General features: G+C 35.7%; 1 protein-coding gene across 2 annotated transcripts; it reads left to right on the forward strand.

Annotated features, from left to right (window-relative positions):
* The first annotated feature begins 3677 nt into the window (after window positions 1-3677).
* LOC103971429 (microtubule-associated protein 70-1) lies at window positions 3678-8526 on the forward strand. Of its 2 annotated transcripts, none has more exons than XM_009385445.2 (11): window positions 3678-4136; window positions 4838-4923; window positions 5011-5076; window positions 5204-5374; window positions 5478-5648; window positions 5769-5924; window positions 6056-6202; window positions 6285-6356; window positions 6456-6992; window positions 7100-7273; window positions 7707-8526. In XM_009385445.2, exons 1-10 carry the CDS (start codon window positions 3890-3892, stop codon window positions 7268-7270), a joined length of 1824 nt encoding a protein of 607 aa, XP_009383720.2. In that variant the 5' UTR covers window positions 3678-3889; the 3' UTR covers window positions 7271-7273; window positions 7707-8526. The 2 variants fall into 2 exon arrangements, with proteins under 2 accessions (XP_009383720.2, XP_009383721.2); XM_009385446.2 differs by having other exon boundaries at window positions 7769-8526.
* The last annotated feature ends 2846 nt before the right edge of the window (window positions 8527-11372 follow it).

Raw genomic sequence — 11372 nt, forward strand, 5'->3', positions numbered from 1 at the left:
AATCCACTATAAGAATAATGAATATACAAATCTCAAAGTCTTTTGCCCAAAACCCAAGCAATAATTTCAAAAGAATAACTGAGATACAATGATTACGTCACTATACACAATATCCAAATTCTCCTCAAGTAATCATAGCAAAAATCTATTGTAGATCTGATCTAACATGAGATGAGAATACTGCTTGGATGATTGAGAACAGTCTCTTTGCATTGTCCTTATCTTCTTCCTTTTCCTTCTCTTATTTTTTTTATCATTTTCTCCTCTTTTTTAAATCCTGCTATAGTTTTCTACCTTTATTGTTATAGTTTTCAGTTTTCTACCTCTATTGTTATAGTTTTATGCTTTATTGTTATAGTATTTCTCTCAATTATTTGTAGCCATCACACACCCTTATTAGATCTAGGTTTAAAGTAAAAGGGAGGAGTTATGGGCCGTTAAAGTCCACTATGAACTGAACTCTTAGGTTGTTAGAGTCCAACATACCCGAGGGGTAACACACCAGAACAATAAATGCAAGGGTAGATTTATAATTAAAAAAATAAAAAAACAAAGATAAGATCATAATTTTGAAGTCTAAATAGTAAAAAAAAGGACAAAGGTAAACCTATACTTTGTGGTTTTCCCTATTAAATGCTCCCACAATCCTAAAAAATATATATAATTATTAAATAATATACTTGATTATGATTTAAATTTATTAAAAAGATAAAAGTCTTTTTTTCTTCGATAAATCCCAATATCCTCTATATTTTGTAAATCTGTATTTGATAAAAGATGACATTCATGCTCCTTGTGGTGTTTCAATCATTTCTAAAGCTATGATAAAACCTTTGTTATTTTTGAAAATTTATGACACAAATATTTTAAAAAAGAGAAATAAGGCCATTGTTTGACTTTTAGCGTTGAAGAAGTTTTTCTTTTGTATGGGCAAATTATCACCGTCACTCATGTGCTGAAGTATACACTAAGGAGTTACACATATAAACACTATACCAATACTATAAAATATAAAAAAATAAATTTTTGTAAACACTAAATGATCTCATAACAAACGATAAATTTTTTTTATTTTATGAATATATATTAAATAAAAAAATATTAATGTTTCTTGTGGTGTTCTCGAGAGACTACGACACAAATATTTAAAAAGTGGAAAGAGGTGAAGAGAAAAAGAATGTTCCCAAGAGCTTGTGGTATTCTAAAACTCTCATGTTCGCAAGAGCTTGTGATAGAGTTATTTAAGTTCATAAAATATATGTTAGATGCATCTTTAAGTAAACATTATTATTATTTTTATTTAATTAAAATTATTTATTTTTATTATCTTATTTATATTTATATGTATGTATATTATAGTTGAATATGATAATAAAATTTTATTAATAATATAAATTATATAAATTATTATGAAATATATTATGAATGACTAACAATATTGTGATACAAAGAAGGAAGTATGACATTGACAATGTATAACCACTAACTCGGATTAATAATCGAACTTAATAGAGTATTATTATACTTATTAGATTTATTAGCTTATTTTAAATTATGGTTATGTATAATTTTTTTAATTTTTTAAAATCTGATTAGATAAAAAAATATAATAAATTTTTATTTTTTATATTTTTATATCTTATTAATTAATAAATCAAGAATGTTAAATTATGTGATCTTATTTAATTAGATACGATATTGATTATAGTTATCGATTAATAAAAAAAAGTCTATTATGATAAGATTTTTTATAAGATGACCAAGGGACTCTCCTAACTACTTATCTTAGATCCTTTACTCTCACTTATAAACTCAATAATATATAATATATATGATAACATAATAAGATATACAATTATAGATTTATTTACATCTCCCTCGAGTCTATAGTATGTTTTACGAATCATATATAGTATGTTCTACGAATCATATTTACTTATCTTAGATCCTTTACTCTCAATTATAGTATGTTCTACGAATCATATAAAGATATTTTTAGTGACATCCAAAGGTATGCACAACTATTCTTTGATTTATGAATATTTGATTTCAAATTATGATATTAAATTTATTATGCATAATAACTTACAATTTTATGTTAATAGTTTTTGTATTGACAAGCTATGATCGGCTCTCGTATATATTCGTGGGTCACATATATAATATAAACATTATATCAACATTATAAAAATATAAAGTATATATTCATGATATCGTATAACATGAGGATATAATTTTTTTTTATTTTATAAAATCTATATTAAAAAAATATAATATTAGTGTTGCTAGTGGTGTTGCTGAGAGACTACGACTTAGATATTCAAGAAGAGGAAAAAGGGAGATGTTCCCAAGAGCTCGTGGTATTATGAAATCCCCGATGTTCCAAAGAACTTTTGCGATAGAGTTATTCAAGAAGAGAGAAAAAAAAAAAAAAACAAAGGTGAAATAGAAAAGTTATGTTTCCAAGAGTTCGCGACATGAACTATTATGTTGGATAGACGATCAAAAGTTGACCTCATCACTCGATGAGATGGATCGAACTTTAACATTTAGGTGAAGGAGACCTCTCACCGACCGCTGTCTCCTCCTGCCCTAAAACTGTGGGGACGAAGACGAGGGACCCCGTGTGTTGCATGCACCTGCTCGACCTATTCCTTGTTTCATGGATGGGCTTCCCTTTCCTCTCTCCCATGGCCTGCAGTAATAATATAATGAATGGCACAGCTTGGGTACAGCTCAAAAGCCAGAGGTGAGGGATGGGTGGGGAAGAAGAGGGTCGGAATCCACACCACCAACCCACCTGCAGCTGAGCGGAGCTGAAGCAAGCAGGCATCGACAGCGAGGAGTGACAACGATGCCCACGCATGCATTGGCGCGAAGAAGTACTGCCGCTTTGCATTCATCACTTGCTTGCCTGTCTCAATTATTATCTCCACCCCCTTGTGTGTGTATTTAATTAGGATGTGATGCGTGCTGCAGATCCCGTCTTCTCCTCGTAATATATATCAATTCTTAAATCTATTTACCTTTACTGTATAATAAATTCAGATTAAAGGGAAAAGAAAAGTTTTGTTGGTGCCTCCCACATCACCACCGTTCGCTCCGCCTCACGTTGGAGGCGGATGATGCGATGTCGATATACGGACGGTACGTAGACAGCTCATCGTTGACTCCGTGGCCCAATGGGTGGGTCCCTCGGCCACCTTCACTTAAAGTGAGTAGCAATGATTACTGTAATAAATAAATTAATGAATTATGACATAATTAATAATAACTACCGGCATGGACCAGCCAACCATGACACGCGGCGTCGGTGGGAGATGGTGATCTTTTTCTTTTTATTTTGGGGATGGAATTGATATGTTATCGAGCAGAATTATATTATATGTGCATCCCTCCAACATCTGATATGTTCAAACTAAATTTGACACTAATTTCCCTTCAAAACATAGAAAATGTAAAAGATCAACTAATTAATGAAATTAATAGAGTATTTTAGATATTCAATTCTATAATTTATAATAATACTATTTAAAGGATAAATATATTATTTCTGAAATTTGAAGGATAGATATGTAAAACCTTTATTATTATTATTATTATTAAATATTATTAGGATTATTATATAATTATATTATTAGAAAAAAGATACACTCAAAACTGACACTCTCTTCAATCAATTCGATTCCCTTCCGCTGCTCCGCTTCTTCTTCTTCTTCGTCTCAGGGGGGACGAACCCATTTGTGTCGGTTACGGCATAGCCATAGAATAGATCGAAGCATCCATTCGCTGGCGCCGGTTAATTGGTAGTCCTTCCTCCTCTATCTTATTCTGATTCTGTCATCCGTTCCAATTCCGGCCGGATCGCCCACCACGCCAATTCCGAATCATGGGGGAGACCGGCGGCGAAGAGGATTGTGGTGTGGCGGCAGGGTTGGCGTGTGGATCGTCGGAGGACGCCGTGGACTCCTCCCCTTCGCATATGGCGTTGGGTCTGCCGGCCGAGATGATGAGGTCGGCGGCCAAGAAGAAGCCCTCCAAAAAATCCAGCCTTGACGAAGACGATTTCCTCAGTCTGTTGCATGGTTCCGATCCCGTCAAGATCGAACTCAATCGCCTTCACAACATGGTCAAAGGTGTGATTGTTGTTTCTAGGACATCATCCTCTTTCTCTGCAACTCATGCTCTTCTTTTCTTTCTTCCCACTACTCCATGCCACAGATGAAAAGAGGGTGAATCTTCCACCTTTCCTTACGAAAAGAAAACAAAAGGCACATTCATATATATGAATATTGGCTGCATGCATTAGGTCTGACAAAATAGAGACCAATTCATAATGCCATCTTTGCCTTCATAAAACTGGATTTTCTTTTTCTTTTTTTACTTGATTAGCTAATACAAAACTCTACTAGTAAATTATCAAATGTCATGAGCAACGGTGTTAGAAGGATTCCTTCAAGGATAAAGGACAATGATATTTAAGCAATGCCTAAATCTAGTGCCATTGCTGGTGTGAAGAGACAAATAGAATTCTGAGGATGAAGACCAAAAGTTATAGCCTTGATCACCTGTACTGGTATTGCTGGAGAAGAAAGAAAACTGCTCTCATGATCCGCTGAACCAGTTTTAAGTCTTCTGCACCAAAATATAGCGTTGGTCACCTTGAATTGTATTCTCATGTCTGATAAGAAGGATCTGGCTTTTCACAAACCACTGCACAAATGTCAGTCCTATAACGATCAAGCAAAGATTCAACTATTATGTTCATTTGATTGTATTTTATTTTAGTTATTTGTGCTGCTCAAAATGAAGACATATTTTTCTTCTTCCATTACAGACAAGGATCGTGCGCTATTCGAAACTTATAGTGAGATCAAAGGCCTAAGACTGATGGAACGTGCAAAGGACAAGGCTCTCACTGAGGTAGTATCACAGACTGCAAATTGCAGTATCTGTCATATGTTGCTAATGACTGCAGAATTAAATTATTTTACTTACTATCAATAATAGGTTTCTGAAGAGCTTCAGAAGATGGTGGAGAAGTTCCAAGCATCAGAAGTTGCTCTTGAAAACAAGGTCTGCTCGATGTAGTATTTCACTAATAAGCTCCCAATTTTCTTGCCTTTTTTGCTTTCATCCTAATCCAGATGATGTGACCAAAAAGGTTGTAGATTTCATCTAATTATCTAATTTCAACCCCCAGAATTTAGAGATCAAAAGGATCACAGAAGAGAAGAAAGAAGCATTAGCAGCACAATTTGCTGCCGAAGCCACTCTTCGACGAGTTCATGCTGCTCAGAAGGATGAAGAGCTACCTACTTTAGAGGATATACTTTTCCCACTCGAAGCTGAAATTAAGCTCCTGAGGCAAGAGGTGTGCTTTTCAGCATGGAGCATTAGTTGTATCTTGAAAAATGTTCTCCCCTTTCTGTTACGGTATCAAATTAGCTTGTGACTTTTACTATGAAAATTTTTAGATCTCCAAGCTGCAGGATGATAGTAGGGCCTTAGAGAGACTTACAAAAACCAAGGAAGCCGCTCTGTTAGATGCAGAAAGAGAGGTCCAGATTGCCAAGATCAAGGCTGCTCTCGTCGATGACCTACAGAACAAGAACCAGGAGCTCATGAAACAGAATGAAATAAATCAGGTGAATGCTTTCTTTCTTCTTTTTCTGCTGCCCCGCTTCTCTTTCAATTATGGAAATGAAGAGGGAAAATCTATAATTTATTCTTTCACGTTATAAAACCTGACAGTCATGACATGCCAGGAAGAGTATAAGATATTGGATAGAATGCACCGTCAGAAGGTTGCAGAGGTTGAGAAGCTGGGGCAGACTGTTCGTGAACTGGAAGAGGCTCTTCTTTCTGGGGCTGCAGCTGCAAATGCTGTGCGTGATTATCAGCGCCAAGTTAATGAGTTGAAGGTTGGGATGCAATTTATCATTCTTAAATTAACTCATTCATGTTGTTAACATCAAAGGAACTCAAGGTTCCATTGCCTGGCAAACAAAATGAACTAAACCTAAGGATGTCATGCTGTTTCTTCTATTTCCAGGGGGAGAAAAAAACTCTTGAGAGGACTTTATCTCGTGCGATGGTTGCAGAAAATCGAGCTGCTCTTGTAATGGCAAATGAGTGGAAGGATGCCAATGACAAAGTTATACCAGTCAAACAGTGGATTGAGGAGCGACGTGTCCTTATGGTATTAAGCAAATCTTGATTATGTGAACTAGCTTGGTCTTTGACATGTTAAATTATCAGTTTTATTTAGTGGTTTCCTTTAGGGAGAGATGCAACAACTCCGTGACAAGCTGTCCATAGCAGAACGTGCTGCCAAGGCTGAGGCTCAACTTAAAGTATGCTTCCATCCCAAGTCACTCTGGTGTCTTTTGTCGTGAAGGGATATGTATATGATTGATGAGTAACATTTTTCTTATATCTGTGTTAATTTTCAGGAAAGGCTGCAGCTCCGATTGAAGGTTGTAGAGGATGGACTAAGATCATCACTTCGATCAGGGATTCGATATGACATACGAAGCAGTCCAATCGGTTTGGGTCGAAGCCGTTCAATTAATGGGTCTGAGACTTCTTCAGGTTCCCTATCAGGTGGAACAGGATCACGAAAACCATTTGCTCCAATTGGGAAATCTTCAACAATTTCTAGTCCTTCCAGCACACTGCTAAAGCATGCCAAGGGAGCATCTAAATCTTTTGATGGAGGCAGGGTGATTGATGTAGATGATTACAGATCAAAGTCATCTGAAGACACTTATGTCCATGATTCTTTGGAAAAGGATATCGAACAGCTTTCTGCTACTGGTGCATTGATGGAGGAGCTCAGCAGTGGCAAGCCATCACATGCCATGGATGATGTTAGGGATGATTATGTTTCAGTCTTATTTTATGATATTCTGCAGAAAGAGGTACTCACTTTAAGGAAATCATTGCATGAGAAGGATCAATGTTTGAAGGACAAGGATAATTCTACAGAGGTATGCCCTTCTTGAGGTTTGCTATATTTCTTTGGCAGACTATTTTCTATTGAACTTGTTTTACCTGAATCTGCATCAGAAATTACTGAAAGAGGAAATTGATGCAGATGCTCTCAAGGAAAATTGATACGTTGACAAAAGCAATGGAGGTAGAAACAAAGAAACTGCGTAGAGAAAAGGCTGCACTTGAGAAAGAGGTAGCAACCTTGCAGATTGACAAACAGCAGGAACAGAAAGCTAGGCGCTTGAAGGGAATGATCAACAACCTGCATAGTTAGAAGGTGCACATGAAAGATGTTCTTTTTTTTTTTGGATTTTATACCTAGTTAGGCAGCAAACTTTGTTCTGTCTTATGTTCCAATCTAGGTGATCCGTAATAATCAAAATTGGTTCTCAAACAAGATGTCATTACATCAAAACTAAACTTTCATAATTAGCAGTATATAAGTGTTTTTTCAGAAGCTACCACAAAGAGCTAGTTTGGTGTATGTACCAATGTAACCATGAGATCTTCTAGGCATGTGTTCTTAATATTTTTGGTTGTTTGCCTAAGTTTGCACAACAGTACATTTGATAATCCTTTTTTATTATTATGGTGGTCCTATATGTCATGGTCGCTTTTGAATTCCCATAATCATTTGTATTTCATAATCCATTAGTAGAATTACTCATGAGAAGTGAATTTTAACACTTCTGTGATACTTAATCTTGCAGATCTCTAAGGGACTGAGAGTTTCCGGATTGATCATCTAACCCTTGTGTATTGATACTCATAGGTGTTTCCATAAAAGTTACAGCACAAGTAGCCTCTGGTATAGGATGTATATCTCAACAAAACAGAAGTCCTCGTAAGAAAATCTAGCATGAAGCTGTTTGCTGTTATCTCCTATCCAGCTATCTTTATTACATGAAAAGGAGATCAGGCCTAGCTGGCAAGCGAGGTATGGTTTGTTTGATTAACTATGTAGAGGTTTGGTTTCAGAAGTTCAGCACAGCTAAGGTTGGTAAATTGCTTGGAGTAGTAATATCAAGATGATGAATATGAAGGGATTCTTCTACATAGAAGGATTCTCTGGCTAAATGGCTTTGGGTTTTCAAAGGACGAGCCAATCTAATCTCAGGTTCATTTGCTTGATAAACTCTGTTCCGTATCGTCTCTATTATTCAATATGGATGCTGGATTTCAACATATATAAAAATTAATCCCTTATTTAAATGTACAACCACAGATTGAGAGAGCTGTTTATACTGTGATGAGGGTCCATTGTTGGTTTTAATTTTTCACTACTGTTTTTTTCCAGTCAGAATGATACAGAATTACGTGCAGTCAGTGCTTAAATCTAATTTTATCTACTGTTTGAATGTACTTATCAAGTTTATGGAAAGCTGTGTAATTTACAAGGATGGCTCAAAATAAGATGTTTGTTCTATTGCCAAACAGGACTTATGCATTGCATCATCAAATGTGGAGATTTCTTGTTTGAACGAAACAGAATTACATGCTTAATCAAATTTCATCTGCTGTTTGGTTGTACTTATTTTTGTACAGAGCTGTTTACGAGGATGACTCAGACAAAAAAGTGTGTATGTTCTATTGCCATCAAAGAACATACACACTTTCTTCAAGTCATGTGTGAACATGCATTGCATCATGTGTGGACATTTCTTCAAGTCATATCAGGCTTGAAAACTTTGAACTACATTTTGATTCATTTCTTTCTTTCTGATCTTACTCTTTCGTGTTCGTGCTATATCTTAGAACTCATCATCATAGTATTTTGATGAAACGGGGGGTTGCTTCTCCCTGGCTCATTTACTCCCCTTCTAAAACATGGACGAAGACTATTGCTATTATATGGTCTTCTTTTGGAGAATATGTATGGAGATCCAAGAAGACACCAGACGCCCTTGTGCAAAGCCCCCTCAGTTGCTCATATCGGAGCTACCTCAATAAGATTTTTCATTATCGATCTATTACAGATTTAGCTAATTTTGCCCCCGTCATGCATCACTTTTGCATGTTCGTTCGTAAAAGGTTAACCTCCCCGAGACTTTTTATGGTATCTTAAGGATCTATAAAAGAAAAACGGGTTAGAAAAAACATTTAACTCAGAATCCACATGACACTAAACGATCATGCTACAAAGGGTCTAAGATAATCCATCGTGACAAAAAATTACAATAAGTGCCCACATGACACTACTGTGGAATAAGATAGTAAACTGACCCTAGACACTACCCCCAAAGGCTCATCTAGCCATATGCCACGCGGGTAGCTCTTAGATGCTATACTAGTTGACACTCTACACCACTCCGTGGACCTAGAAAACCTTGAAAATGGTTACTTGAATAATTTATTTTTGGATAGTTTTGCCTCTACACAATAATTGCACACAACATGTGTTTACAAGTCTAAAACGACTATAAAAGCCAATTAAAATAGGGCTGTCAAACCTATTGTAAGCCCTCTACATGCTATACAAAGCATGAACAAAATAAAAAAAACATGGAGGTACACGAGCATTATATCGAACACCTTGTCTATAGCTTTATCTATGACATTCTCTCTCACTTATTTCTTCGATATCCTCGTCAAAGCCTTTATGAAAGCTACATCTCCTAATTGAATCTTCAATCTTTTACTCAAATTGGAATGTGCCTCTTGGCTCCCAACTGCACTTTGTTGCTATTGTTGAGCAGTCAAACTTTGATCCACCACGCTGGTTCAACTCGCAAATGACTCTAACTCTAGTGTGGGGTCGACTGAGTTATGTTAATCTTTGTTGATTCTTGTAAATCCTTTAATTGAAGGAAATGATATTTCTTATTATGTATCATTCTATTAAACGTCTCATGTTGCTTGAATTGGGTGGATGCTTATTAGAGCTTTAATAAGCATTATCTCGTAGGCTTTTAAGTATTTAGGCTCTTTCCTCCGTAAAATTTATCCATCAATTCCTCTTCTACTTAGTTATCACCTCCAAGTAAGTTTGAATTACTTAGGCTTTCGATTGGCATTCTATTGGGAAATGAAGCAAATAGTCTACTCTCAATAGTAACAATCACCATTGGTAAGGATTTGACAACCGTTGTTTTCTACTAAATTTCTTCAAAGGGTATTTGATAACCTATATAGAGCTCCTCTATTAGATAAATAAGATAATTGAGATACTTAGTTTCACTCATTCTCTTAAGAGTTAAAAGGCAAAGGTTACTCAACTTTGTCTACCTCTTCGAGGGTTATGCTTCGTGCATCGAACTAGTTACTAACCTTCACCTGCTCTTTGCTCATACTTCTAAGTCACTATAAGTGTTTACACTCCTTGCATTGAGTTAGCTACTACGATTCACATTCTTATTATCATCAAACTTCTGGAATGTAATAAGTGTTACTCAAAACTAGCAAAATTTCATCCTAACTTGGAGCAAGTGTCTAATAGTTTTGGTCGCATTTGGAATTGTATCATCTTCTCTATTATCTCTTCCACCTACTTCATTTCTTGGTCAAGCACTATTGCATCGACCCGAAGTCCTCCACTTTTAGCTATTTTGATAAGAAGCTCGTTGACAGTGGTCTTACGAAGTTCTCTAGCCTTTGTCCTTCAACCTTGTTTAAATACTTGAAGCTTGTCTCTGTATTCTTCACCTCCTCAATCCATTTTCTGACCAAGTACTCTCCCTCCATAAGAGCAAAGGATTGATGACTCTATGGAAGTCTCGCCTCTACAATACCATAGCACAACTATGCTCATGGCTCTATTATCTATCGCCTCACATCCGTGTCTCTTTTTTTACGATCAATAGATGCTGCTAGTCATAGGTGCCCTGTAAGCTAATTACATGAGTGATGGTACGTGTGACATGGTATGCATTATTTTTATTTATTATTATTATAATAATATTTTCTTACTTTATATTGCTTGATGTATATATATATATATATATATATATATATATATATATATATATATATATATATATATATATAGTGATGTACATAGATCTGTGCAATAAGAATTGGATCGTGATGAGATCACAATAATGAAACCGATTCACCTTTAAACACAAATCCTAAATAATCCTGATCATAGATCACTCAAGAGAGACATCAAGATGATCGAATAGACTAGTGCGTTTATTGTATACCCATCCATATGATGGAGGCGGTTGGTCTCATAGTTGCTCAAGTGGGGACACTAGGGATACAATGCAAGTGCTCATTGGAGAAGTATACTGATCGATCCACTCATGGGATGTTGGATGATTGATAATATCTTATTGTCAAACAATGATTCTGTTATCTTAATGATGTATCTGGTCCTTAGACTTAAGACACAAAAGATGTCCTATATGAGTACTCTAGTCTTTGATACCAAACTT

This window comes from Musa acuminata, chromosome BXJ1-11 (genome assembly GCF_036884655.1).
Source record: "Musa acuminata AAA Group cultivar baxijiao chromosome BXJ1-11, Cavendish_Baxijiao_AAA, whole genome shotgun sequence".
In the NCBI taxonomy this organism is placed as follows: domain Eukaryota; kingdom Viridiplantae; phylum Streptophyta; class Magnoliopsida; order Zingiberales; family Musaceae; genus Musa; species Musa acuminata.

What these genes read in the sequence shown, in the direction of transcription:
- LOC103971429 (XM_009385445.2), top strand. Translation starts at nt 3,890, where the DNA reads ATGGGGGAGACCGGCGGCGAAGAGGATTGTGGTGTGGCGGCAGGGTTG. An exon ending in AACAGAATGAAATAAATCAG is followed by an intron (nt 5,649 to 5,768) that starts GTGAATGCTTTC and finishes ATGACATGCCAG; the next exon opens with GAAGAGTATAAGATATTGGA. An exon ending in AGGCTGAGGCTCAACTTAAA is followed by an intron (nt 6,357 to 6,455) that starts GTATGCTTCCAT and finishes GTTAATTTTCAG; the next exon opens with GAAAGGCTGCAGCTCCGATT.